General features: G+C 55.7%; 11 protein-coding genes across 11 annotated transcripts; 6 read left to right on the top strand and 5 right to left on the bottom strand.

Moving 5' to 3' along the window:
* Positions 1 to 722: 722 nt before the first annotated feature.
* On the bottom strand, positions 723 to 1,253 carry E0L32_006336 (uncharacterized protein; the record flags this gene model as incomplete). The annotated part of the gene is made up of 1 exon (XM_031140958.1): positions 723 to 1,253. The coding sequence occupies one exon, from the start codon at positions 1,251 to 1,253 to the stop codon at positions 723 to 725; it is 531 nt and encodes a 176-aa protein (XP_030995074.1).
* A 1,237-nt stretch (positions 1,254 to 2,490) lies between these two features.
* E0L32_006335 (uncharacterized protein) lies at positions 2,491 to 4,586 on the top strand (the record flags this gene model as incomplete). The annotated part of the gene is made up of 2 exons (XM_031140956.1): positions 2,491 to 2,750; positions 2,807 to 4,586. 2 exons carry the CDS (start codon positions 2,491 to 2,493, stop codon positions 4,584 to 4,586), a joined length of 2,040 nt encoding a protein of 679 aa, XP_030995073.1.
* Positions 4,587 to 6,618: 2,032 nt separating this feature from the next.
* Positions 6,619 to 7,498, top strand: E0L32_006334 (uncharacterized protein; the record flags this gene model as incomplete). Its single annotated transcript, XM_031140955.1, has 2 exons — positions 6,619 to 6,824; positions 6,886 to 7,498. 2 exons carry the CDS (start codon positions 6,619 to 6,621, stop codon positions 7,496 to 7,498), a joined length of 819 nt encoding a protein of 272 aa, XP_030995072.1.
* A 50-nt stretch (positions 7,499 to 7,548) lies between these two features.
* Positions 7,549 to 9,144, bottom strand: E0L32_006333 (uncharacterized protein; the record flags this gene model as incomplete). The annotated part of the gene is made up of 5 exons (XM_031140954.1): positions 7,549 to 7,667; positions 7,730 to 8,215; positions 8,263 to 8,454; positions 8,518 to 8,751; positions 8,826 to 9,144. 5 exons carry the CDS (start codon positions 9,142 to 9,144, stop codon positions 7,549 to 7,551), a joined length of 1,350 nt encoding a protein of 449 aa, XP_030995071.1.
* Positions 9,145 to 10,024: 880 nt separating this feature from the next.
* E0L32_006332 (uncharacterized protein) lies at positions 10,025 to 14,570 on the bottom strand (the record flags this gene model as incomplete). The annotated part of the gene is made up of 6 exons (XM_031140953.1): positions 10,025 to 10,913; positions 10,969 to 11,850; positions 12,016 to 12,104; positions 12,166 to 13,815; positions 13,873 to 14,473; positions 14,530 to 14,570. 6 exons carry the CDS (start codon positions 14,568 to 14,570, stop codon positions 10,025 to 10,027), a joined length of 4,152 nt encoding a protein of 1,383 aa, XP_030995070.1.
* Positions 14,571 to 15,183: 613 nt separating this feature from the next.
* Positions 15,184 to 16,554, top strand: E0L32_006331 (uncharacterized protein; the record flags this gene model as incomplete). Its single annotated transcript, XM_031140952.1, has 1 exon — positions 15,184 to 16,554. One exon carries the CDS (start codon positions 15,184 to 15,186, stop codon positions 16,552 to 16,554), a length of 1,371 nt encoding a protein of 456 aa, XP_030995069.1.
* A 413-nt stretch (positions 16,555 to 16,967) lies between these two features.
* E0L32_006330 (uncharacterized protein) lies at positions 16,968 to 17,663 on the top strand (the record flags this gene model as incomplete). The annotated part of the gene is made up of 1 exon (XM_031140951.1): positions 16,968 to 17,663. The coding sequence occupies one exon, from the start codon at positions 16,968 to 16,970 to the stop codon at positions 17,661 to 17,663; it is 696 nt and encodes a 231-aa protein (XP_030995068.1).
* Positions 17,664 to 17,955: 292 nt separating this feature from the next.
* E0L32_006329 (uncharacterized protein) lies at positions 17,956 to 18,285 on the bottom strand (the record flags this gene model as incomplete). Its single annotated transcript, XM_031140950.1, has 1 exon — positions 17,956 to 18,285. One exon carries the CDS (start codon positions 18,283 to 18,285, stop codon positions 17,956 to 17,958), a length of 330 nt encoding a protein of 109 aa, XP_030995067.1.
* A 1,169-nt stretch (positions 18,286 to 19,454) lies between these two features.
* Positions 19,455 to 20,662, top strand: E0L32_006328 (uncharacterized protein; the record flags this gene model as incomplete). The annotated part of the gene is made up of 4 exons (XM_031140949.1): positions 19,455 to 19,918; positions 20,051 to 20,155; positions 20,318 to 20,369; positions 20,525 to 20,662. 4 exons carry the CDS (start codon positions 19,455 to 19,457, stop codon positions 20,660 to 20,662), a joined length of 759 nt encoding a protein of 252 aa, XP_030995066.1.
* A 342-nt stretch (positions 20,663 to 21,004) lies between these two features.
* E0L32_006327 (uncharacterized protein) lies at positions 21,005 to 23,171 on the bottom strand (the record flags this gene model as incomplete). The annotated part of the gene is made up of 3 exons (XM_031140948.1): positions 21,005 to 22,349; positions 22,408 to 23,003; positions 23,070 to 23,171. 3 exons carry the CDS (start codon positions 23,169 to 23,171, stop codon positions 21,005 to 21,007), a joined length of 2,043 nt encoding a protein of 680 aa, XP_030995065.1.
* A 2,211-nt stretch (positions 23,172 to 25,382) lies between these two features.
* On the top strand, positions 25,383 to 26,911 carry E0L32_006326 (uncharacterized protein; the record flags this gene model as incomplete). The annotated part of the gene is made up of 2 exons (XM_031140947.1): positions 25,383 to 26,091; positions 26,178 to 26,911. 2 exons carry the CDS (start codon positions 25,383 to 25,385, stop codon positions 26,909 to 26,911), a joined length of 1,443 nt encoding a protein of 480 aa, XP_030995064.1.
* Between the last annotated feature and the right edge of the window lie 285 nt (positions 26,912 to 27,196).

Here is a 27,196-nt window from a genome sequence, read left to right as displayed (position 1 = left end):
TGCAATTTAGACTGGCTTGTTTCTTCATCTTCTACATAGAATTAGGTAAAAGCGCCTGTAATCACTCCACCGACGGGCTAGCGACGTACATTCTGACAATGCAGATGGCTCAGCGTCTGCCTCGTCCGTGGAGTGAATGACAACCCCTGGCATAGCCATGGCCTAGTACTCCGCCGAGACATTCGGCAGACTTACACGGACTAAACGGTAGCTAAATGGTAACTTTATTGCTTTCCCTTCTGGCAAAATGGCATTTAGAGATAAACAATAAGATATGCTTTGAGCCGGAGCACTGTGTCTTGTACTATTACTATCCTCAGAGAGGCTAGGGGCAGCAGGGGCCAACAGTAGGTAACGGAGAGGCCTGCATGGCTCCAATATCCCCATAGCTAATCCCCTCCCAAGACTCTGTACGTGTAGTAATCAATGGCGTGGTGTCCGGGATCATGTCGGGATACTGGTATCTCGTATTTCTTTCGAGGTCATAGAGGCAGCGTTTGTCTTTCACAGCCCGAGAAAATAGTGTCATAATTAGAATCAATAGCACCCGACTTAACTTCTACGATGATTATTCTAGGTAGTGTAAATAATGTCCTCATGAAGAAGAAAGCCCTTTGCGTACGTTTTGACCTCTTCGCGATGAAGTGAGAATGAAAATGAACAGCAAGGTGGGGACTATATATTAATTCCCGCACCCAAGAGACCCTGTTTCTCCCGACAGCCTAGGCCAGAACTCCGGCCAACAAGTAGAACACAGCGATTCCTCCGAGTCCCAGCGATGAAAGCTTGGCAGCAGACGCAACAACGAAAGTGGGGGCGGGTGGAACACAGTCAACACACTCAGACTTGTTCTGACCCGGACCGGGGGTTGGGGCAGGGCCGGTCGGCACGGGGTATGTTATGATGGCGGTGATAGGCTCGGGCCCACAAACGTAGCAAGTCGAGGGCGAGGCGGTGAATCCCGGAGGGATCTCTCCGGACTTGCCATGGCAGTCGTGGGAGCCGCAAGTGATGGTGTATGTCTTGTACTCGAGGCCGGTCGGGCAGAACTGTTGAAAGGCGGTGGTGTAGACCTTGACGGCTGGAGGAGTCGGGGGTGGGGCATAGGTTGAAGTGCCAACGTCGCAGCGCGTCACGGTGATCGGATCCAGGACCAAGGTTGAGATGCACGACGTTGTCTGAGGGTCCCTTGGGCCTACGGCTGACAAGGCAACAGAAACGAGAGAAATAAGAATCGACACGGAGGCCTTCATCATGAATTTAGAGACGAAAGAACGAGTGGAAATTGAGACGAAACAATGAGTGAATGGTTGGTAGCGAAAGACTGACTGAACGACGAGGTTGTGAATGCGTTTTCTACTAAAGAGGAGACGAGGACGATCCTTAATTGATATTTATATCAGGGTTTGAAGACAGAACCCCAAGACAATCACCATAGAGCTACCTAATCATATTGACGAGCAAATCTCCTAACGACCTACAAACATCGGTCAACGACTGACGGTCTTGTCTTGGCACGGATAGAAGAGCTAGGAAATGAGAATACACTCTCAGGAATGTCCAGTAATCAACGTCCTGCCACTCTTATTGGTCCAGACCGTTTGTTCATCGAGTTGACTGAATACCAAAGTCTAGTTCAGCTCCAGTTGTAACAAGTTCTGGGGTCTCCACCAAACTCCTCAGTCTCGGATGCCGGATCAGTCTGGCTTAGCCCGGCAATAAAAGAACCGCAACTCCACCTCACCCGCAAAACCGATCAGTGGCGCGCACTTACCCACACCAAGATCCACATCCCAAGGTCCTGTCAATGGTCATACCTTCGTGGGTCCATAGATGCAGATGTCGCGTCATGGGTGAATCAACCTGTCTGGGTGAATCAACTTGTGCCTCTCATTGCTGTACGCGTAATCTCGACCTGGTGTGGCGTTTAAGAGTCGATTGTAAAGTTGGAAGTTCACAGCATTGAGAGCACTGGCTCGGTGCCGAGAATGCGGCATGTCAGGGTGAGACCGCAAGTTGACGTCTGGAGCTGAAAGTGGCTCGCCCTCATCCCTCTCTCATTTCCGTGGCGCAAACTCCACCGAGAACTCCTACGAGAGAGGAAAGTGATGTGCATTCTCCACCAACTTGCCCTATATACCCTTCTTCGCCGAATTCAAAGTCGCCGACTTCACATCGAATTCATTCCAGTGTGAATCCCTCCTGGCTGGCATACCTGCCCACAGAAAGCATGTTGAGATATTGAATTCCCCAGCGCCGAAACTTTCTCGCAAGCTGAACTGTGATAACCAAAATAGGTAAACGAGAGGTTTACCTGTCGAAGAGCATAGAAACTCGGGGTGATTATGAAAGGCTTTCGATCAACAATTTGCAGTCAAAAAGTATATATGAGGCATTGCTTGAATCTTTGATCGACACGGAAACATCAATGATCATCTTCCTTCTTCACATAGAGTCGTTCTAGATTCACACACTCGTTTCCGCCAGAAAATGCATCTCACTCGTTTATTTGCAAGTGTTTTACTGGGTCACCAGTTGGCAAGTGCTGCACTGCCGGCAAATCTTTGCCCAGATGCTGTGATCATCCAGCCAGTTGTGGTCGTTGACCAGTCCCCTGTCCTTGTCAATGGTTTCTTCCCCCATGACACCTCTTTACTTATCAACGGCATTGCTGTGCCAATAACCAATGCTCCAATTTCTCTATCAACAGTTATCACTGGATCCAGTAGCAGTGCCGCTACGCTCACAAGGTATGAGCATTGTCAGGCCCCTGGCACGAATTGCCATGTTAATACATTGATTCCAGCGGTGCGGGACTATCGGCCGCTACATACACCACCCTGACTGGGTACTTCAATGGCCCTGCTGGGTCCGAGCCGAAAACAATCACGTTCCCTCCCTCACAGCCAGGCGGTACTGGCACTGTCATCGTCGAATCTCCTGCCCCCTCTGCGTTCAACGGACCTTACACGACCGTGACAGGCGGATATGATGGAAGCGTAACACGCTCGCTTACACTACCTCCTGCCGGAACTGATACCATCGGCACCGTGATCGTTGAGACTCCTGCTGCGAGTAACCTCAACGGCCCTGCAGCCTTCACAGGTCCATACACGACCTTGACAGGCGGGTATGATGGGAGCGTGACGCAAACGTTTACACTGGACCCTGCTGGCACTGACACTGTCGGAACCATCATCATCGAGACTCCTGCTAGCGGTGTTTCGGCCATCAATGGGCCTGCGGCTTTCACAGGGCCGTACACGACGATAACAGGAGGCTACGGAGGCTCAACCACTCTCACTCTGACCCTAGCACCCACTGGCAGCGACACAGTCGGCACGGTGGTCGTGGAGACGCCTACAACTGGCAACAGCCCTTTCACCGGGCCCTACACCACGATCAGCGGAGGCTATGGTGGCACCACTACATTGACAGTGACGCTGCCGCCCTCAGGCACTGGTACTGTTGGAACTGTCATCGTCCAGACGCCCACCTCTAGCAGCGTGAACGGCGCGGCACCTACGTCTTCCGAATCTACAGGTGCCACGGGTGCCAGCAACCCATCGTCGAGCACCTCATCCCCTACGACTTCGGCAGAATCTTCACCTTCCAGCACAGCGAGCGCTTCAACTTCCCCTCCCGCAACCACTTGCTTCGCCACGGTTACCTCGACGCCTAGCTCGCAGACCTGCGCGACAGGTCTCCCTCAGGCATGCGAGAGTCTCTCCAGCTCGAGCGGCCTAGCACTGATCCCGCTCGTCCCGCTCTGCCTTGCCGCTCTTGGTCCTTTCGCCGTGGGTAATGTGGCCACCTGCTTGACCACTGATACCATCAGCGTGACCACAGCCGGCACGACTATCGTCTCCTGCCTCAACACTGCCTTGTCAGGGACCTGCATTTCGTCGCTTCCTGCAGCTTGCTCGAACCTGTCCAACGAGAATGGCCTTGCACTTGTGGCCGATGTCCCGGCTTGTGTGGTTGCCCTCGGTCCCTTTGCTGTCGGTGAAGCACTGGTCTGCCTCTCGACAAGCAGCATTGCCGAGACCACCACCGGGGCCAGCATCATCACCTGCCTCAATAATGCCCTCAAGCTCACGTCTGCCACGCCGACCACCAGCGTCGTGCCCACGGCTTGCCCTGCCGCTTCCTCCACGCCGTCGTCGGGTTGCCAGGTCTCTCTACCACCAAACTGCGCAAATCTGGCATCCGTCAGTGGCCTGGACCTCATCGTAGATGTTCCCCTGTGTCTCACAGCCCTTGGCGTGTACGGCGTCGGCAACGCAGCCGCCTGCCTTGCTACGGATGTCATTACTACCTCTACCACCGGCGGCTCCATCATCAACTGTCTCAATACAGCCCTTGAGGCGTCGTGTCCGACTTCCCTGCCGAGCGCTTGCACGAAATTGAACAGCGACAACGGGTCTGCTGCGCTCTTGGTCGACATCCCGCTCTGCGTGGTGGCTCTCGGGCCCTTCGCAGCGGGCAACGCTGCTGTCTGTTTGTCGACGACGACACTGACTGAGAGCACTACTGGATCGTCGATCGTGGAGTGCCTCGAGAAGGCGCTTGGTATCTCTCTGTAGATCACGCAGGCCTGTAAAAGATGAGCAGCTCTCTAGCTCGTGTAGCGCAGCCAAACCGTCTATATGACGGATTCTCTCCTTCCTCAGGCGCCTAGGACTCCCTGGGCATGTCAACCCAGCTTTATAATTTTAGTTTATTCCCATTCTTTAAATTTGGCAATGGTTCATAACATTGTTAAACAAGATAATTAAAAATCTCCATGTTCTGATTCAGCAACCTCGTCAAGGTCAGAGCTCATCGTGCCGGTTGCCCCTGGTTGCTGTTCCCTCATCCCTGTCTTGTTGCGGTGTAGGCTGGGCTCGCCATGGCGTGACTCTTCCCCCGATGATATCTAAGAGAAACTGTTCAACGACTGCCATTGAAATCTCGACTTTGCCTTGGTACGGAAAGACATCCCCATTGTTCGGGTTCTGTACGGACAGAGCTTTAGCTGCTCCAGCCGTCAGCCCTACTGACCGCTCCATCTCGGGGTACTCGTTCGCGTCGACGGTCGTGAATACGAGATACTCGCTATACTTTTTGGCGAGAGGACGCATCTCCTGAACGTATGAGTCTCGATCTCTATCATTCGTCACAAAGTAATGTACTAAGCTTTTACCCAGCTACACCAGTGAAGGTTAGTTTCAGAACCGGGTATGGTGACAGGCACCGTAACTTCTAGGAATAGCAAGCCACTCACGCCTAGATACTGTAATTCATTCCTCCTGCTTAGCTCAACAATGACAGGAGTCGCACAAATGCTGACAAAGTTCTCCATGGCGTGGACAGATGATGAGTCGGACATAGTGTGATTCACTCCATCGAGATTGTTGAAGCAATTGAGCAGAGACGTCGACTTGTCTGCCGAAGGTGGGGACTTGACAAAGGAGTATCTATCGCTATATCGGTCTGCCAGGTTATCAAAGCGCCTGGACACAGACTCGTCTTCATTTTGTGATAAATGTGCCACAAGGACTATGTCATCATCCTGGACAAACGAGGAAAGTGCGTCTGTTGGTATGGCTGTCGGTGCTGGTCGTTGAGACCTCCGGAAAAACGACACCATCCTAATGAAGGAAGCTCAGAATTCTCGACTTGTTGCTATTCATTATGAAACAGGCCATTCTTACCTATCTGCTCTCCTTGAGCCGCGATAGCGGATGACTTTTCCGTCCCTTTTAAGTAGGCGAATGGCAGGGTACGACGCTATATCATGCTTTGCACAGAGCTCACGTTCAGCATGACAGTCGATCATCACCGACTGGATATCTTGCACATCCTCTATTTCGATCCATTGGCTTTTGAATGTCTTGCTCCGTGCTCTGGCGACATCGTCAGCGTAGTTCCCACGGTGGCTAATAGCCTAGAACCGATTGGAGTGCTCACTCATTTGACTTAATTATTAGTTGACAATCTTTAGTTAGTCAATCTGATGTGAAGACGCACAAGTGAATACTCTTACGTGTAAGACTGCAAACATTTTCAGAACTATCAGTATTATTCCAGAAATCACGTATTGATCAAGCAACACTTACAAGCTACTAGTGTATCCTCGCCGCTTTCGAGTGCTTTTCTAGCGTCGGTCTTGCTTGCATGCGTGCCCGCCCCCAGCACAGGCAGTATCAAAAGGAGCACTGATATGATCATCTTTAGGTGTCAGCAAAAGCAACAGAGAGGAAGTGTATCAATAATCTTGGGGCTCAAGATGACGCCGGCATTCGTTAAATAAAGGCGTGCAAGAATGGTGGCGTGGGCTGTTTTACAATGCAGCCGTGGAGGTCTGATCGCCACGGGAGCCGCTGCAGGTCCCTGAAAGTCCAAAACCAAAGGTGGGACTTTGGTAGACGAGCCATCCACTTCCGGGATTTGATGACGTGTAACTGTGATTTTCCAGGGTCGAGCAACCCCAACATCTCATGTTTCATCGTAGGACAACACCTCCACTAGCCGTCTGAGCTTCGACAGACTTTCCCAGGGAAATGACAAGAAATTCAAATTCGCATGGCTCTTAGATGATTTCCTTGTAGACTTGCAAGACTCATTACTATCGACATGATGTTTTTGCGTCACCTGCTCCCATTAAGTGCTCTGGTGTTAGCAGCGGCCGACCCTAACAAGCAGATACCGCTCGGTGGGAAAGATGTGTCTCTTTGCGAGCATCCCGATTACAAAGTGCACATTGTGTCAAGATCTCCGCTCGTGATGTACATTGAGAACTTCATCACAGGAGAAGAGAGGGCACATTTACGCGAGATCACGTACGTCAAAAGGCAATGCTCAATGTGGGTTTGTGAGCTAACTGAAAGACATGGGATATAGCAAGGACACATTCGCTCATTCAGAAGTAACTTCTTCGGCAGGTGCCGGTAATGCTCTTCACCGAGTACGCACCTCTCAATCTACAAGAGTAGACTCCGGCGACCCAGTGGTGAGATGTATCGAGGACAGGGCCCTGGCCTTTCAAGGGTTCGACGTGTCGCGCGACCATCTCGAGCCACTTCAGCTCGTCAAATACGCCCCGGGAGAACACTACCATTACCACACAGACTGGTTTACCGACGTCCCTCGACATGCGAATGCCGCGCTTGGTGGGAACCGCATTTCATCGTTCTTTGCATATATCACCGCCCCAGGAAACAACACAAAGGACGAGGACCGTATCACCGGAGGCGGCACCAACTTCCCGTTACTGCGGGCCCCGCATGATCCCAGGTGGTGCCAGTGGATCGACTGCGATGAGGAGTGGGAAGAAGGGGTGTCGTTTAGACCTGTTGAAGGCAACGCCGTGTATTGGGAGAACTTGCTGGAGAACGGGATGGGCGACCAGAGGGTATTGCATGCAGGTCTCCCGGTTATCACCGGGTCAAAGATTGGGATGAACATTTGGACGAGACAAGGACCTTTGGATCAAGGTATCCGGGGTTCAGTGTGAAAACTTGAGTGTTGGACGTGGTTGTAATTCATCACTCGACGATTTACTCTTCAGCAAGCCCCTCTGACAAATTGTGTATCAGCCGAAGAATTTCCAACCGTGACAACACCATCTCCGCAGTTGTAATAGTTCGCTATCCAAACAACATCAGATTGCTGATCGAATACCACTGCCGAGCATGTTAGCTTTCATATAAAGTTCTTCCTACACACCACTGGCAATGCCACTTACAGTATGCTCCTCTGATAAAAGTATCGCCCAATACATAGTTCGTAGTACCCGCATCAGCCGGCTGGACTCCCATGAGACAGTGACCAGGGTACTGCTCCCAAATGAAGTCTTTGAAAGGCACACTGACGATCATACGCTCGTTGTTGAAACCAAAGTCGACCGTCCCGTTCTGCTTCCGCAAAGCACAGTCGACCCAGTAGTGGCCATTGGGGTCGACCCTAGCATTGAGCTGCTGGCCGATGACGGACACGATATCCTCGCGTATGTACGATAAAGTTGACCCAGAGTCGATGAGTGTGGACATAGTGAACTGTTCGTCGGTGTAAATAGACTTGGGCCTCCCGGGTTTCGTCATGCCGAAGGACGTGACGTTGACCCAGTACTGGATCCAACCAGGATCCTGCTTGTCAATTGGAGGCCAAATTGACACCGGCTCGAGACCGCCTGTGAACTTCCACCTGTTGACTCCTCCGAATATGATTTCACCTGAGATCGTTGTCAGCATTGTTCTGTGGGTATGGGGATGCACGCACTGAATCCATCTCCCTCTCCGCCAAGACCCATGCTGAAGACCGGGGCACCAATCAACCTCAATGCCCACATCATATCCAAAAGTGTCGGATACGTCGTCGTGAAGCCGTATGCATAGCCGAGTCCCAACACCCCAGAATACGTGTAGTTCGTATCATCGGCAACGGCAAACTGCACACCAGGAACCTGGAACACTTTACCACGCCCAAATCAGTATTGTGATCCCTTCTCCAGGCACCGAGTCCACTTATACGTACTCGCAATCTTCATCGTGTCAGAGTAGTACTTCCCGACCGCCGAACCGGTCCCATATTGAATCTGAAAGTGGCTTCCGAGGTAAGACGCAGAACTGGACTGCTGAGGATAGTAGAGGCCGTATTTGCGGCAAAGTGTCGGGTCCGCTGAGTTGATGCACTTCGGGGTGACCCACAGCTCGTACGATCCCGTGTCTATCGAGACCATGACCTTCTGAGGCGGCGTGCCGATGTATACTGGTTGCCATCAACGAATGTCAGCTCACATGCAAAGGGTATCGTCTCGCTATCGGGAGCGAGTGGAGACGCACTCTCGATCATATAGGTCAGGCCCTGGTAGTCATCCAGATGGCTCCATCCCCAGTCGCGCCTGGCGTTACCAGTATGTTCAGGCTTTCTCATCCTATCCGGCCGTCGCCTCGGCTTGGTGTCATTGAACCTGTGCCGATGCACGGGCATCCGCACAAAGCCATCGCCCCAAGTTTTAGAACCCTCGATACGCAATGGGCGAATGCGTGGCGTTCGTAGGTTTGGATCTTCATCGAATCTTAGGTCACTGATGGCTGTGGCCGAGCCTAGGACAGCCAAAGTCAACAATAACCCGGAAATCCAGCAGCTTCTCGTCAGCATTATTGTCGAGCCGTTCGGTATGGAGATCAGGTGGACGCGAGCAGAGGAAGAAAACAGCCAGCACGAGTAATTATGCGTTATAATCGCTGCGGCATGTTGCCAGTAGTCGTATCGGCAGTTCACCCAGCAATGTAGTCAGGAAGCTTAACGGTCCTGAAACCTTTCGTGCACTGCACCTTTGAAGACCTTTGATTCACAGCAGCCTTTGGGGCACTGATGCAGAGAAAATAAGAAGAGGACCAACATCCAACAATTTGCCGTTGCACAAAAGAACGAGCTACATTCCAAGTCTTGCCCTTTGACCATTCCCTATCGAGCACGCGGGAGGGTGTATTGCCTTGCTCTCTTGGCGCATCCACGGAAAGCGGATGGCAAACATCGTGCATAACCGCCAGCCCCAGACTGAAAGGAACCGACTCCCGCATCAGCTAAGGCCATCTGTGTTTGCGCGTCTGGAGAAAAAGAGGAGAACTTTACCCGTTCTTTGGAGACGGGGTTAATAAACTTGAGATCGTTAGTTGATAGCCCTTTGCGGCTAAATGTCGATGGACTCACGCCAGTGGTGGACTCATGTCCCTGCCGCTGATCGGCACGCTTCCAACGGCGGTACTTGTCGTGCCGTATACTAAATCGTGTTATTAATGTACCGCGTATCGGATATCACTACCACCAGTTCAGGTTGCCGTCTGATGATGCGGTATCAAGCTTGCCAACTTAACGACAGCTCCTCTGATTCATACCCACAAAGTACATGATCAGTAGTTGGAATTTGATACTCTTGCAGTAGATCTGACATTCTCCATGCTATAAATACTAATATGTTCCCATGTTTCCCATATCTCATCACAGACTACGTAGTTTCTTTGGTTGCCTCCATCAGCTACATCGCCACGTTCCATGTCATTAGTTCTGCCACAGTAGGGCTCCAGTACGTCGTTTGAAAGCGAGCGTTGTGTTCCAGGCCATGAGGGTATGGCCAGCCGAATATTAACATCGGTTCGGGCCAATGAAACACGGCACAGTCTATCATCATCTGGACACCGCTGAAGCCAGTATCGCGCCTCCACGGCACGCGAGCGGTCCCAAAGCACTGTTCCCTCCACTCCCGTCCGAGATGCACCCATGGACTGCCTGCAATATCGGTGATGGATTTGACTTCCAACCCTAGTTCGTCTGCCATTGCACTAGAGACAATGCTCGTTTTCATAAGGGGATCAACCCGAGCGGTAACATTCCTGGGAACCTGCCGCGGTAGAACAACGAAGCCTTTGACAACCTGCAAACCAGCTAGTTGATGAAGGGGAAGTGTCAACAGCGAAGCGGTGTCCGTCACTGCGACGTAGCTGACATTGCTTCGGGTCGATTCGGAAGACATGGACCGCCAAGTACGTGCAGGCGCAATTCTTCGGTGTCGCTGATCCGAGATATCCGACGGAGTGGTCAGGTGGGTTGAAGCTGTCGATGCTGTTGAACTTGCCACTGCAGCTTTCTTGAGCGGTGGGGATGGAGGTCTCTTGCCGCTCGATACCGATTCGTTGTCGGAGCTTGGAGGAGGTATCAGAGGTTGACCGCCAGGGAGTGTCTCATCTTTGACAACACTACGTGCCAGGTCCACCAGGGCAGCTTGACTGACACGAATATCTCTGGCTCCGGACTGCTGGGCGAGTGTTGATATCAGGGTATCAATATGCCTGTCTCGCGTGTCGATCTTCCGCTGTAAGTCCTCCATAGCTCTTGTCTGCATGGTGATGACTTCTTTGAGCGCCGTCCTGTTGAGCTTCAATGTTAGACCGATTCACAGGTACGCCCCAGAAGGCAACTTACAGGTCACTTTGCAGCCGCTCTCGCTCAGCTGTAGCATCTGCTGGCAGCCTAGTCAGGCTCAGAGCTGCCAGTTCGACCTGAACTGTGCTGAGAATCACCGAGATGCTACTCTTAATCTTCTCCATCTCCGGCGAGAGTTCGAGGATCGACTTCTTGTGAAACGTCCATTTGGCGACAGCTAGGATGCGCGTGTTGCTATTGATTTCTGCTACCCGCCTTCGAGCGTCCCGCACGTGTCGCTTCACGATATCGGACTCCCGCGATATGCCATCCAGAATACTATTGTCTGCAATGTATGCCAAGATCGGAGATTCGTCGTGCTCCGAGCAATGGTGGCGCAGCGACGTCTGTGCGAGGAGCACCAGGGAAGAGAACGATCTAACTTCCAGACCGAACTGTTCAATTTCTTCGAAAGTCGTTCCTATCTGGCGAGACAGACTGCTCAATACCCTGGCGAACTTGATGCCGTAGTCCGCGAGTTGGATGATGCCGGCCAGGCTGGCAGTTAGGGCGATGACCTCGGCCATCTCAAAATTGCATTCTCGTCTCCGGGACGAAGTGTGACCTGACAACCGCAAAATTGCCGGCCGTGAGGATGAGTCCAGGAGTAAAGTTTGCAAAGGGACTACGATGAGGAGACTCAGCCTTGTCCAGCAGATGAACTGATGGCGGTTCAAGCGGCCTCTGTCAGCATGCATGCAGGTGTGTGTGGCTCGAGCTGGTGAATGGTCAAATGCACCAGCAAAGCTCTGCCATGCATGCAAGAGATGCGTCAGAAAGCTCGTCTGCGATTCGAGGATGATTTGGCTGGCGGGGCGGTGCAGCTCCCTCTGAAGCTCCAAGGCGCAGCAGGCATCAGATATCCTGGCATGCCCAAGATGCCTGGCGAATGAACGTTGAGACTCAAAATCAACCATTAATGCAGCGGTCGATACCTGTAATTCTCATCTATGGTAGGCACGAAGACAGTGTGGAAGCACTTGATATTTGTTATTCGTTTCATTACAATACAAAAACATTTTTTTCGGCCGGCCGTGTCCAGACTACCACACCATGGAACCTGCTGTTTCGATGTCTGCAAACAACCAATTCATCGGGTCGCTGTTCATCTCTGGATCGATCTCCATTCCGGGCATCTACATCAGTCACGTCAGCTTTTCAAAAACTTTCAACCAGGACGGAAATGTGAGCACTCACCATAAAATCCCAGTTGTCCATCGTCCCCCCCGGCGTCTCCATAGCCAACGGATCGGCGATGCCGTCAGGCCCGAGTCCCGCGCTGCCGCCTGCCGGCCGCGCCTTGATCGCCGCGGCCCTCTCCTCCAGCAGCGGCAGGCACCGCGCGATCGACTCCTCGGCGGCGCACAGTATGCGCTGCGGCAGCTCCTCCCTCCCGCGCCCGTCGAGGTAGCACCGCACGGGCTCGGACGCGATGCACATGACCATGTACCCCTTGACGCTCGTGTCGCCGGCCTCGACGCCGCGGAAGAAGAAGTCGCGCGCGCAGGCGAGCATGTCCAGCAGGTCCGGGCGCAGCGTCACGGGGCCCAGGCTCTCGCCCTCCCGGACCTGCGCCGCGAGCTCGGCCGCCACGGCGATGGCGCACTGGTGGAAGATGGTGCGGAAGAAGCCCGAGGCGCAGACGGTCAGGCGCCTGAGGAGGTCGAAGGACCGCCCCTTGTTTGCCTCCCGGGCTGCTGCCGCCGTTTCTGGCCCGCCAAAGCTGGCTCTCGAGCTGTCGGGAAAGACGGCGCGCCACGCCTTGACCGATGCGTCGATGAGCGCCGTTCTCGTATATGCGAACGTGCTGCTCTGCAGTGCGAGGTTGTAGTAGGGAAAGTGCAGCGCCATAAGGTACCGGTTCATGAGGAGGTCCAGTACCCGGACTGTGCAGAGGCCGTTCTCCGAACTGGCCGGTGGCTGAACTGCCTTTCGAAGTGTTTTGTACGCCTCCCTCAGCTCGGCATCGAGTTTTAGAGACTCTTCGTAACTATTCTGGGACCCTGTGTTGTTCAGGTATTTGAGGATCCCGAGACGAAGAGGGAAGGACTTCCGCAGTGCGATGGCAGCAGATGTGTCTGTCAGCACATCGCTGGGTTTGGGGGTGGGGTCATCTTCAAGGAGCTGTTCGTCGTCATAATTTCCAGGAGGATCAGTATCGAAGTCCTCCACAGAGATCAAAGGAGGCCCGCCCGAGGTCATGCTGGTTCCGAGAACCAGTTCCAGTATGGTATTGAAGATCCTGCGACGCATCTCGGCGTTGAGAACGCCACGCTTCAACAGCCGCGCCGGATCTCGATGCAGACCCATGTAGAGGGCCGTCCTGAGCAAGGATCCTATACCGATCCACGTCAACGCTCCATCCACCCCAACCATCTCCTGGGCGAGTATCTGCAGAATCTCGGTCTGGAGCGTCTGTAGCTTGAGTCGATGTTTCATGTGCGGAGCAGATCGCCATGTCTGCGCCTCGTAGACCCAGCGAATAGCAGAGGTCCTCATCGAGAAGTTGTCATCATAGGTGGTGGCGCCGATAGCCAGCACGAGGTTGAGCTGCACCATGAAGTCCTTGTCGCGTTCCGCACCCGACACCCACACAGCTTCGTACATCTTCCGGAATGTGGGGATGTGGAGGATCCTGTACTGTATCTCGATGGTCCGCATGTAGTTGTCAACTAGCTCATCTGCTACCTCTTTGGGAGGTAGGTCCGTCGTCGGGATAGCCGGCCATAACGGCGTCCGGTCCTTCTTGATGATCCTTGCCAGAACTTTACACTTCTGTACCATGTCCGCTGCCTTGAGCTCTCCCGTATAGAGATGAGGCTCGAGCATCTCGATGATCTCCCGGAGCTAGTTGGAGTTGTCAGTCGATGGCGAGTAGAAAGAGCATTGGCCGATGTTACTTACCAGAATGATACTGCTCATCCAGTGCGTCTGGCCAAAGAGACGCCGCTTGTGCACTATGCCATAGGTTGTTGTCTTGACCTGGCCAAACAGCTGGCTAGCGCGCACAACTACATCTCCTGAAAGCGTGTGGAGGATACCTCCGACAGCTGAATTCAGAAGGAGTTGTGGCTCCCTGACAGGCGTCCGGGGTCCCGGTGGCTTCAATGCCGCCAGCTGCTCTTCTAGTTGCTTGATCTTGTTTTGAAGGTCCTGAGGCGAGGGATGGCCAACCAAGGTTGATGCACCCGCTGAGGACTCCCCTGCCAATGAGGCCGTGGCCTTCTTTGAGGCAGCTAATAGGTTGGCCGGGCTGGCAGTATCTTCCTGTGATGATAGCAGAAAGTGGCCACTCAATAGAGATGGGGGTTCTATCTCTCCTTCTCCTTCTTCCTCTTGTTGTTGCACGTCCTGCGCGCTGGAGGTCTCTTCAGTAGCTGGCCTGTGGTGACCCAATGGAGGGTAGCTCTCGTAGTTGCAAGTCCCGCTCTTGGACCGCATGCAGTTACTACAAGGGAATTCCCTGTTGCAGCGGATCTTCCGTTTCCTGCACAGGGTACACGAACTGCAATGTGGTTAGCAACTGCCAATTATCCCCGGCGTTGATGGCCATCAGCTTACACAGCCGGTCTTCTGCGGCGGCGGGTCTCGGGCTCGGGCATGGCGCTCCTGGTTTGTAGGATGATGTAACTGCAGGTAGTAAGTAGTCCGTAGTGATCGACTTGTATGGGCCATATTGTAAGCCAAGCATGTAGCTCCGATGGGTGTTAATTGGGACGGGCAAGGGAGATGGCCGATTTAAGAGTCGGAGATGTTGGGTCCGATTTCGTGTCAGAAGTCGGCATTTGCGTCTTTGGCCGAAAGCGCCCGCCATAAACCTAGCGCATAGGCTGGATCGAAACTCGTCCTAGCAGATACTACATCACATCCGCCCCATTAGCACAGTTTAATCGGCGGATTACCTAGTACTCTGTGCTAGGGGCTTTTCTGGGCTTTCATCACAGACTTCCGGCCGAGAACTCGGGCTTGGCCGACCCCGAGTCGGGTTCGGTCTTCCGCCGTCTTACATGAGCGTCCTACGCCGGGAATACAATTCACGGAGCGAAAACATTATGTTGCTGTTAGAGGAAATATTACATATTTAATAGAAGTAAACACTCCTTTTACCGTCGTCTTCAATGACTGTTGATCCAAGCAAGATCAAGCATTGAAAGCTGCGTACCGGCCAGGTCCAACAACAAGTACGACACCCACCCAACAACAAAACAATCAAAAATGACGGGCTCTACAAGCGGTACGGATGTGGATGAGGCTATCCGCAAAGAAGAGCATCAGGGCCAAGACCCCGAGCTCGCCAACACCGGCGAGATCAAGCGCGAACCGACACTCGAAGATGCACCCGACGGGGGCATCAAGGCGTGGTGTGTGGTGGCTGGCACCTCGTTCATCTTCTTCAGTGTCCTCGGCTTCTCCAATTCGTTTGGTGTTTTTTTGGAGTACTACCTCAAGCACCAGCTTGCCCACAAGTCGCCCGACGACATCGCCTGGATTGGCTCGCTAGGTGTCTTTCTCCAGCTGTTCCTGGGTGTCATTTCAGGACCCTTGTTTGATCGCTTTGGCTCGATTGTAAGTCGACTTGCTTTTGCACAAGCCTTGTTCAGCGCCTTACCTTGGGTTTCCTTGCAGATCATTCGCGCCGCCATTGTTCTCTATCTATTCGCCCTCATGATGATCAGTCTCTGCGAGACATACTGGCAGTTCATGCTCGCCCAGGGCGTGCTTCTCGGCATATGTCAAGGGTTCCTGACCATCCCCGGCCTCGCAGCCGCCTCGCAATACTTTGACAAGAAACGAGCAGCGGCGCTGGGCCTTGCGGTAGCTGGCTCCTCTATCGGCGGCGTAATCTTTCCACTCGCGCTGTCCCGGATGCTCAACAGCTCGTCACTGGGCTTCGGATGGTCCGTCCGTGTAGTGGGCTTCATCAACATGCCCTTGCTCCTCTTCTCCGCCCTCGCCGTCACCCCGCGGGTGCCGCCCCGCAAGTCCACCTTCTTCATACTCTCCGCGTTCAAGGATCCGACGTACGTGCTTCTTATCGCCGGTCTGTTCCTGGGCTTCTTTGGCATGTTCATGCCTCTCTTCTACATGCCCACCTACGCCGTGTCCAAAGGCATGAACCCTACGCTGGCGTCGTACCTCTTGGCTATCCTCAACGCCGCCTCGACGTTTGGGCGTGTCATCCCTGGCGTGCTGGCCGACAAGCTCGGCAAGCTAAACATGTTTGCGGCGGCGGCTACCTGTACGGGAATCATCGCCTTCTGCTTCACAAAGGTGGACACCAACGCCGGATTGATCGTCTACTCCGTCATCATCGGCTTCACGTCTGGGGGCATCGTCTCCGGGGCAGCGGCCGCGTTCACTCTGTGTCTGCAGGACCCGCGCCAGCTGGGCACGTACATGGGCATGGCGATGTCTTTAGCGTCGTTCGCTGCGTTGATCGGCGGCCCCGTCAATGGTGCTTTCCTCAAGGGTTATGGCGGCTTCTGGGAGATGTCGATTTTCACCGCCATCATGTCCATTGCGGGTGGCTTGGTTACACTCTGTGGAAAGTTCTTCAGGCCTGAGGGAATCCTGGGCAAAGTTTAAATGAATTGTGAACAATTCGAAGGGCTTACAAACTTTACTTTGTATTATCACATGTCAACGATAGACTAGAACGAGGGCAGGCCAAACCATGGGAGAACACCAAAAGGAACTGTTCATTGCATACAAAGGACATGTCACTACTTAAATCTCCTCATGATCTCATAATACACTTGAAATGTAAAAATTCTGGTCCTACATGATCTTACTGTTGCATGGCATGCAGCCCCACCGATATCGCACTGGTTGCGAAGGGCGCGAACGATCCCCTTAGCCTTCGTTAGTAGGTGACTCATGGTCAATCAACATTGGCGGACACAACAAACGCCGGTTCTCGATCTCTGAATCTCTCGGACGAGACTCGGACTTTTCAGCATAGCTTGCTACCTTTCTGTGTTTAAATCCCCCTTCTCATCATGTCCTCCCAAAACCGGCCAGTCGGCGACGAGGTCGCGACAACCCCGGCAAAGCGTCCGGCCCGAATCACCGTCTCAGGCCGCCATGTCTCCCTCACGCCCCTCTTGCCAGAGCACGCAACAGCACTGTTCGCCCATGTTGGAGGCGCTGAGAATGGATGGCTGTGGGATTACATGGGCGACGGGCCGTTCCTGGACCTAGGCACCTTCCGCGACTCCATCGCGCAAAAGGCCAGGTCGGAAGACCCCTTCTTCTTCGCCATCGTGGACAACAGCGGCACGCAGGACGTGGTCGGCTACGCGACGCTCATGCGCATCGACGCGGCGAACCGGGCCGTGGAGGTCGGCAACATCATGTTCTCGCCCCGGCTGCAGAGGACCCCCGGCGCGACCGAGGTCATGTACCTCCTCGCGCGCATGGTGTTTGAGGATCTCGGGTACCGCCGGTACGAGTGGAAGTGCAACGCGCTCAACGCGCCGTCGCGCCGCGCGGCCGAGAGGCTGGGCTTCACGTTCGAGGGCGTCTTCCGCAAGCACATGGTCGTCAAGGGCCGCAACCGGGACACGGCGTGGTTCTCCATGCTCGATGACGAGTGGCCGGCCATCAAGGCCGGCTTCGAGGCCTGGCTCGCGCCGGAGAACTTTGACAAGGACGGCAAGCAGAAGCGTGGTTTAGCAGAGATCCGGCAAAGTTGAGGTCATTCCTCGCAGCATGCTAAACTAAGAGAAGGGAGATGGGGACCTTCGTCTTTGTCTACAGCTAGAGATATAGAGCACTCATGTAATTAGACGAAGATACAGAAGAGTACGGCAACAGCGTTAACGCGAACGAGTGTGTCATAAAGAAACAGACCAAAGGCTGGCTGTGTGGCCCAGAAAGACATTGACACATAACGAATAATCAACCGATATCCAGAGAAAGCCTTCCTTCGTCCCTCTCGAGTCATCAACCCCAAGCAATTACCGGTCTCCAACGCAGTCATGCCAACTAGTCACTGTCCTCCTCATCGACCTTCTTGGCCGGCTTCGGCGCCGGAGGATACTTGGCACCCTTACCGGCCTCGGTTCCCCAGCCGCCGTAGCCGCCGGCAGCGGCCGCGCCGCCGAGGCCCGACGCCGCGCCCATGTCGATCTTGCCCGCGACCTGGTTGCCGGCGACGTTGGGGCGGTCGGCGGCCCAGGTGTTGAGCTCGTCGCGCGACTTGCCGGTGTACTTGAGGATGTCCTCGTCCGAGGGGCCCGGGCCGCGCTTCTTCTCTTGGTACTTTTGGTAGGTCGACTTCTTGCCGCCTTCTTCGGTCGAGGTGTTGGAGCCCATCGCTGCGAGGCTGTGTGTGATGTATGGTCTCTGAGATCAAGACTTTTTGATCGATCAGCTTGGATTGGTATCCCCGAGAGTCTGGGTGTGAAGGTGAAGGTGAGAGTGACTTTTAATATTCCTAGAAGCGATGAAGCAACAAAGGCTGAAAAACAAGGGCTCGAGGTTCAGCTGAACCCACCGGCGCGGGCGTCATTCCGCTATTTAAGCTTCCTCCTCTCTCGTGTCGGCCATGTTATATAATCGCCCGCAAAAAGAACGGACCTAGGATCGTCGGGGAAGGGTTCTAGAAGGGATGCCCCGAACTCCGCCTCTTTAGCACGCCTCGTGCTAACGCTCTCCCTCGTCGGGCGCTCGGGAGACGTCATTGCAAAAGGGCGTACTGAAATGACAGCTAACGAGTGTTAGGCCCCGTGGCTAAGCAAGTGTGTCCAGTCCTTGTGATCGCGAGTCGCTTGTTAGTCTGCTTGTCGAGTCGGTCGCCGCATTCAGCATAGCCACCTTTTCCAGCTTGTCTCAGTGGACAGCCGCAACACACTGCCCTGCTGGCCATGGCTGGGTGGGCGAAGCCAGCCGAACCTCGCAGGGCCGGTGTCGCAATCGACGCCGATATTCCGTCTCTGGACTTTGCTTTTTCTCGTGGATCTCTCTCTCTCTCGTTCCTGGGCTAGCTTTGCATCTTCGCTATGAAACGAAGCTTCTCCATGGGATGCCAATTAACTGGGGCAAGCTTGATCTGCATGGCAAAGCAGTGGCGGGCATCCACCCGATTGCTCTCCGATGTTCCCTCCACCAGCTCCCAAAGGGGTGGACATTGAAAGCCGCAGCCGCAAACACCACAAAGTCATAGATGCCGCCTCGCCCCGGCCTCAACGCGGCATTTATCAGTCGCTTATCGTGGGACTTTCGCACTATTGCGAATGCATGATGCAAGGCGCACGGGTGACAATATATTGGCTTTCGCCAACACCCGCCAATAGGGAACTCGGACCCGACGTTCCGTGTGCTGGCCGTGCATACAGATAGCCAACATGTCGTGAGCCCACGTGTATTGGCAAAATGCGGTTTTCTGCAAGTGCTTATCTTTTCCTCGCCGCTTGCCCTTCTTCGCTCGAGACTAGGTTTCTCATGAAGAACAAAGGCTGTTGCTACAGACCAGCCCGGTCGCCATGAGCAAACACCTCCATCCTCCCGAGCCCAGAGATGCGGCCCTCTACTACGTGTCAAAACCTGTCTTCTGGGCCATAGCACTACTTCTGTCAGTTTGGTGGGCTATTAGACCGTTGCCCTTGAAGCGGAAGCGACCTCGGTCTCTCGAAGCTCAAGACTCTATCAGTTTTGACGGCATCACATCGAATCCCACCAAGGGTCTATGTCCTCCGGGATATGTCCGAGAGCACGCCATTGCAGCTGTTCACGCGATAATACTTGCGCTGCACGCTATCGAAGCATACTGGCTCGGCACTACCCTAATCCGGTCGCTTGGTGCGATTCTTGTCTGGGGGCCATCATTGCGGCATGCCCCGACCTCACTGGTTGGGTTCTACGCTGGTCTTGTCATGTTATTCTCGATGATCAGCCTGTCCAGCTTGATCGTGGTTGTGCTCAGTTCTGTGTTTCAGACAAAATCCTTGTATGATAAGATTAGAAAACTGATTAACGCTCAACGTCTAAGAGTCTTTGACAGAAGTGGACCAAAAGCACTTGAGCCGGATGGTTGCAAATAGAGAGACTAGTACGGTCACAAGATAGTATTACATTATAGAGTTGAAGATAACACGATTCCCTCTAAACTCCGCCTGCAAAACATGGAAACACTTGAGCAGGGCAGTCCTACACTTCTCGAGTCTCCTGTGATTGAGCCATTCGTGTAAGTTCAGACACAGTCTGAACTTGTCAGACTCTGTCCGTGAGTTGAGAATTGTGAAAGGATGCTGGGAAACACCAAGCACGTACATTGAAGCGTGGTAAGTCCGAAGGTTACCAAGCCACAGAAAGCAAAACCTTGATATTGTAATTATGTGCTTGGTAGACCCAGATCGAAACCGGAACCCAAAGGCCGGATCGGATGGCGAGCCTGGTCGGTATGTGTGGGTCAGCCGCACTGGACATCCTCCGCCGACCCCGATTAGCTATCAATGGAGCTCGCGCTCCGACCCCGCGCGCCCCGTGTCGTTCCTTTTCGTGCCCTCCTTCGCCGGGGCGCTGGACCTCGGCTCCCGCACCTCCATTACCATAGACATATCCTACGGCAGCGCGTGGTACTTGCATGGTGAACATCGAGCGGATCGACCCACCAGGTGGTCTATCCAAGTCCGACTTCGCCCAGTACGACGAGATCACCAGGAGGACCCGATACGGGATGGGTTCTCTCTGAGGGAGATCGAATCGGGGAGTTGGCAGTGTGGGAACAAGAGGAGCGTGAAAGTCGGGATGCTGAGTGTGTTGCTGCACATTCGTGCTGCTCTAAGATACCCAAATTCATCATTTCGATCTACCTGCGGTACAGTGGTATCAAAAGAATCATCAAAAGCTCGCATCTAAATCACCCCGTCCCGACCGTCCCGCCCCGTGAGTGAATCAGATATCAAGGCCCCATAAACCATGACCGCCTAAAACCTCATCAATCATCCTCCCAACGGACAAGACCACAGTGGTATCATGCGTAGAAACGACAAACGATCCCCAAAAAGACAGATAAAAGAAAAGATCGCGGTGTCTACCGCCCCCTGTACTCGGGCTTCCTCGCCATGTTCACCGGCGGCGGCTCCTCCTCGTCGTCCAGCGGGTAGGGGAGCCCGCCGCCGCCACTCGGCACCGGCGGCCGGTGCTTATTCGCCAGGGGGGGGCCGGCGCCCATCTGCGTCTCCGGCAAGGGCGTCTTGGGCGGCACCGGCGGCGCTTCTATCCTGTACCCGCCCCCGGCACCGGCGTTCGGTACCGGAGGCGCCTGTTTCGACGGGGGAGGCGGGGGCGGTTGCAGCGGGTGCTCGTCCGGCCCCATGATGGCGATCTTGTCCTGGCCCGAGGCGTTGCGCCACTGCGCTGGCGTGGGCGCCGTGACGAGCAGCCTGTCCTCGTCCAGCCGCGCCGAGGGAGGGCTGCTCGGCCTCGCCGTCTGGGCCAGGCGCGTGGGCGGTGAGCCGCCGCCGCCCGCTGAGATGGGCGGGTGCGGAGGCGGGTGCGGCGGCGGCGCGGGCATCGACACGGGCCGTATCCTCTCGTTGGAGCTGCGCGGCGAGGGCGTGATGGCCGGCGCGTTGAGGTAGTCGGACCCGGAGTCGTACGACTGCCGGCTGGACGGCGTGTTGATGACGGGCAGCGCGGTGGGCATGTCGCCCGGCAGCTCGACGGCGAAGGGCATGGGGATGTCCTCGGTCATGGTCTCCTTGACTTCCGGGACGCCCGACCAGCGGTCCGACGACGACGACGCGTGGCGCACGTTGGCGCGGTGGATCTTGGCCATCTTGGCGGCGGCCGACTGCACGGCCTGGCGCTCGTGCGGGCGCGCGAGGTACTGCTTGGTGCTGGTGCTGATATCGGCGAGGCGGTTCCACTCGTTCATGCCGAACTCGCCGACGCCGACCTCGACGTTGAAGCGGTAGTAGTTCTCGACGTTGACGCCGCGCTTGAGCAGGTGCTCCTTGCGCACGAGCTCGTGCGTCTTCTCGCAGCCCTCGATCTTGGCGATGAGCCGGCGGCGCGCCTCGGCGAACTCGCCCAGGAAGCCCTCGTACCACATGGCCTGGTTCGAGTCGCTGCCCTTGGGCCGCTTGCCGGTGCCGACGCTGACGAAGACGCCGACCTCGCGGCCGGGCCACTCATTAACGACGGCCTCGTCGAGGGCCTGGATGGCCGGGTTGAAGTCGCCGCCGCCGTCGTCGTGGAAGACCGACTGCCCTATCTGGATGGGCTTGAAGGCGAGCCCGACCGCTGCCGTCGCCCTCCCTGCCTGCCAGATCTTGCAGTCGAATTCGGGCGGCGGTTCTCTCCTCGAGTCGTAAGATCTGAGGATGGCGGGTTCTCCGCCTTTTGGTGTCCCTTTGTACATGGCCGTTACGGCACTGTGTGGTAAAGTTAGCGTCCGGCTCTGAGGATTCCGAGGGAGATCCGGAAACCTACGTTTTTGTCCTGTTTTCCCTCGAATCGTACAGTCTCGCCTCCGGGTCGCCTCCACCTCTGCCGCCGTATATCGGCCGAGCAAACTGGGTAGCCGGACTCCTTGCGCTGAAGCTCGCGACGCTGGCGTTGCTGGAATGCCTCCTGGGGCTCGACCCGGCCGCGCTCGACCTCGCAGCCGCGCTGAGCGGGTTGACGGCCTGGGTGCCGTCGTTGCCCTCGTCGCCGTCGCGCGTGTGCTCCCTGACGGCCTCCTTGATCGCCTGCTCGAGCAGCGAGGCCTTGAAGAGGGTCGGGCGGGTCGGGATGCCGAGGAAGGTCTTGTCGGTCTGGAAGACCATGCGCGTCATGGTGACGTAGAGCTCCTTGCAGGTCTCGAGGTCGAGGCGCAGGCGGCCGAGCATGAGGGCGATGAGGCCGCCGGTGCCGGTGCCGAGGATGAGGTCGAAGTGGTCGGCGGGCTTGGGGATCTCGCTGCGGCGCGGGGCGCGGCCCTCGATCTCGACAAAGGTGCGGTGCATGATCTCCTGCAGGATGATGAATATGCTGTAGCCTCGGACCCCTCCGCCATCTATGCGGTGCGCGCGACAAGACGCCGGCTGTTAGCGACCGTGATCTCTCGTGACAATGTGTGTAGAGCGTCTGGGCACCGCCGTGGTACGCACGCGGGGTTGCTCGGGCTGACGGGGTGCTGACATACCTAGCGATAAAATGCGAAGGGGCGGACCTTTGGTGGTGTCCTTGCGCCTCAACCCGTTGGCGTCCATGGTGCCGTGGGTTGGGAAGCGCTCTTCTTTCGTGATGTGTTGTTGCTTGCAGAGGGAAGAGAAGAAATTCGACGCAAGTATCCGTTAATTATTGTTGAACAAGAAAAACAGAGGGGCCGTGTCGAGCAACCAGTAGCTCAGGACACGATGACTACCGGCTGTAGTAAGCCGGAAAGACGGCGGCGCAGGAATAATAGTGACGCACTGCCCGCCGCGAGTCCCAGTAACTTGTGCAAGTAGAAAGCGTGGGCCTGAGGGGGAGACGGAAGAGGGGGCAGATCGACAATAACAACAACGGACAGGCCCGCCGCCACAGGACACAAGCAGGGATCACGAGAGACGCGAGGGGTGGACTTGGCAGTTGACTGGATGACAGGAGGGCGACTAGTCCAGGGCCAAGAGGCCTCAACGGGGTTAGAGATGATCTCGATGCAGCTGAAGGACCACGTCAGGCACAGGGCCAAGCAAGAGGGCCTCCGTGGGCCTGTATTCGCCTCTCTGGACGTGGGGATGGGTGCGAATCGTTCCTTGAAATGGAGCAGTTCTTGGCTCCCTCGTGGCGATTGCACACATAAACGTAGTACTTGTAGTTAGATCTGGGGCCGGGTTTGGGTTGTTTTTAGAACAGAATAACTAGGCAGGTAAGGTAAGGCATGGAAAAAGAGAAGAATGGGATTCTGGTCCTTGGTCAGTGAGGTAAACTGTCTTGTCCTTTTGGTGCTGCCTGATTTCCAATGGCGAGCGGGCCAGGCAGGCGGGGGCGAGGAAGGAGACTGTCAATGACCTTCCAAGGTTCTCTTCCACTGGCCTGGCTTAATATCGTGTGTGGTGGCAGTGCTGCCTCTTGCTCACTCTCTTGCTGACAAGGACAATTCCTCACGCCAAGCACCGCTTTCCCGCTGTGCGTATGCTCCCTGTCTTTCTCTTTATTGATCTCGTATTATATCGAGTCTTTGATCCCTCGGGTAAAAAACCACCCCGCCGTCATTACGACATCCTCATGAGGGCATCGAATCAACACGAGCGCCAGGCGGCCCCCAGGGCAGCACCCGAGACACGAGCTAACGGGAACGAGGGTGTCGCCGTGGCTCGGGATTACACTTCCCAAGTGCCTTCTCCGGCCTTCCCGCCGCCTGCTTACACCTTTCTTGGGGAGTGCCCTAGACCCTAGATCCGCGCTCCCTCGTACATTTCACACCCTTTTGCTCGCCCGGCATATGCAACCATCGATGCCGGAACATCGAACGGGTGCTTACCATTGTCGAGTAGCCCAGTCGTTCGGTCTGCCTTATTATCAGCCTTAAGACGGCACCAATGCAGCTTGCCTGCTGCTGTACATGAGCTCTAATGTAGGTCCCTCCCTGGCACGTACGTATGCGAAACACCTCCCGCAATCCTATCCAGGCCGTCGGGTTTTATTCAAACTTGTTTTTCTCCACCACCGAACAGGTATTACGTGTTGGCCGAGAACGATTTAATGCGGATCTGGGAATTCCCCATCATCTTGGGTTCGACGTCTTGTATTTCCGGTTTCCTCCATTGCCGGACATCAGCCACACAAATGGTTGACGTTTGGCTGTGGCTCGGCACGTTTGGATCGCCCATGACGTACCACGCGTGGGCTTGGCTTGTAGAATGCTTGGCCATGCCTGAATGTTTTCTCTATTGAAGCCGGAGCTGCACTAGGTACCTTAGGAATGATCATGAGCCCTCCGCGCGGGCTTCAAAGTGAGGTTGGTGTAAAAAAAGATTGAACCTGACGACAGGGAGGGGAGGCGAATTGAACCATGGAGTCGCTGCTCGGATCCATATCACCACCTGCAGTGAGTTACAGCTCTGAGTAGAGGGCCATACAGACCTGTAGCACCTGAATGTACCACGCGGGCGCTGGACTTGGGCCCTAAAAACTCCACTAAACGCGCCTTTAGCGATACAAAACAGCCCGTCTACCCAACCTCGCCAACCAAACGACCACCTGCAAAGCGACGGATCCCCGGATCCATGTCCGTCCACCCTTCCCGACCCACACACCAAAAATCACAAACCAGCCAACACCATCAGCAGGAAGAGCAGCGGCGGCCCCCCCCAACACACCAAGACACGCCGCCCACACATCCCGGTCTAGCCTTCCAACCCCCCCAGTCAAGTTCTAGCGAATCTGAGAGGGCAGGCGGTGGAGAACGCCGTGCCGCTACGACTCGCTCGTTCACGATGGAACCCGCGACCGTTGTCTTTGACGATCAAGGCGACCTTCTCATCGTCGACGCCGATGCCGCGATACTTGCTTCCCGCCCCCGTACTAAAAAGTCCGTTCGCCGTCAGATCCTCGAGTGCAGCAGCAGGCCAAAACCCCCCAGAATTCCCGGCAACGAGGAGTGGCCACCGATACCTATCGCGCCTCGCCGGAAAAGGACCCACAAGCCGCCACAGCAGCAGCAGCAGGACCAGCAACAACAGCCCCAGCTCCAGCAACAACAGCAGCAGCAGGAGCTCGACAACGACGTCCCCCTCCCTCCAGGCCTTGTGCTGCCCATTGTCAACCCGCCTTTTATCGCTAGAGCGCTCCAGCTGCCCCGTCATCATCAACAGCGTCAGCAGCTGCAGCAGATACAGCTGCAGCAGCAAACACAGCCAATACAGATGAACGGGCTCAACGGCGGTGGCATGCCCGGCCAGCCGGGAGGCCAGATGCCCGGCGGCGGCGCCGGCCCGCTGGTCGGCCTGCCCACGCCCGCCGGCCACCAGGCCGAGCTCAACTACATCCACGCCATGGTCGAGGAGCTGAGCCGCCAGCTCGCCGAGAACAAAAAGGTGCTCGAGGACGTCGTCACGGGCGTCGGCCGCGTCCGCAACCGCGCCCGCGCCCAGGCCGCCAGCAACGAGGAGCTCATCGCCACGGGCGCCGACGAGGTGCTCAACGGTAAGTTCCTTGACCTCATTGCTGCTGTGTAGCGAAACGCGGCGAAAGGCCGGCCGGAAACTGATATGTGAGTCCCCTATGCACAGGCCCGGACAGCAACATGGACGCCATCGTCTCCCTCCTGACCGAGGCCCTCGACAAGGCCAAGTACTCGCGCGACGCCAACGCCGCCCTCCTGCAGCAGTACGCGACGGCCCTGTCGGCCATGCTGCGCCAGTTCCACGAGTACAAGCAGCGGCACGTCGCCGACGTGGCCGCCTGGCACCGCTCCTACCGCGAGCAGCTCGCCGACGCGCGCGACGAGAACTGCCGCCTGCGCAGCCAGATCTGGGAGATGCAGCGGCACGCGGGGCTCGCCAACGAGTCGCTGCGCCGGTTCCGCGGCCGGTACGACGACAGCGAGAGCCGCTGGGAGCGGCGCGTCGACGCCCGCGCCGTGCGACAGGAGCTGCGCTTCTGGAAGCGCATGGCCATGCCCGAGGTCAGCGACGACGACCCCTGCTGGAGCGACGACGACGACCTCGTCGACCCCGTCGAGAAGATGCGGCTCGGCGAGCACGAGAAGAGGATGGCGCAGGAGCAGATGGCCATGGCCGCGGCGGCTGCGGCGGCCGGCGAGAGCGGAGGTGTGTTGGGAGGTGGGGATGGCGCTGCCGGCGCCGGTGACGCTGGTGTGTATGACGAGGAGGAGCAGTCGACGGTGGGCGCGGCGGGCATGGGCGGCGTGGCGATGCAGAGGGACGACGCGGCAGCGGGCGGCATGCCGGTGCTTCCTCCGAGGCCATCGAGTGCCGCGAGTACGGGTTCTTCAGGGCAGTGAGAAAGAGAAAGGATCGGTTTGCTTTCTTGCTTACTTGTTCGACGAGCGTTGATTCAACCAACTTCCTTTTGGGCAGTTTGGCATGGCTATGGCGTAATGAAACAAGGAAAATTAGGATTATGTCTATCTGGCGATGATATATGCCAGGTGTATTACTAGCTAATAGCGACAACACTTGAGAAGAGTACCAGCCCTAGCAGTGCCTGACCAAAGCCTGAGATCCTGACAGGCATGACGACGACGTTGCATGTAGACCGCACCAGCGATGTAGGTACCACCAAGTGA

Source organism: Thyridium curvatum, assembly GCF_004353045.1.
Source record: "Thyridium curvatum strain D216 chromosome Unknown NODE_35_length_383278_cov_80.659980, whole genome shotgun sequence".
Taxonomy (NCBI): domain Eukaryota; kingdom Fungi; phylum Ascomycota; class Sordariomycetes; order Thyridiales; family Thyridiaceae; genus Thyridium; species Thyridium curvatum.
This window is presented reverse-complemented; position numbering and strand designations above follow the sequence as displayed.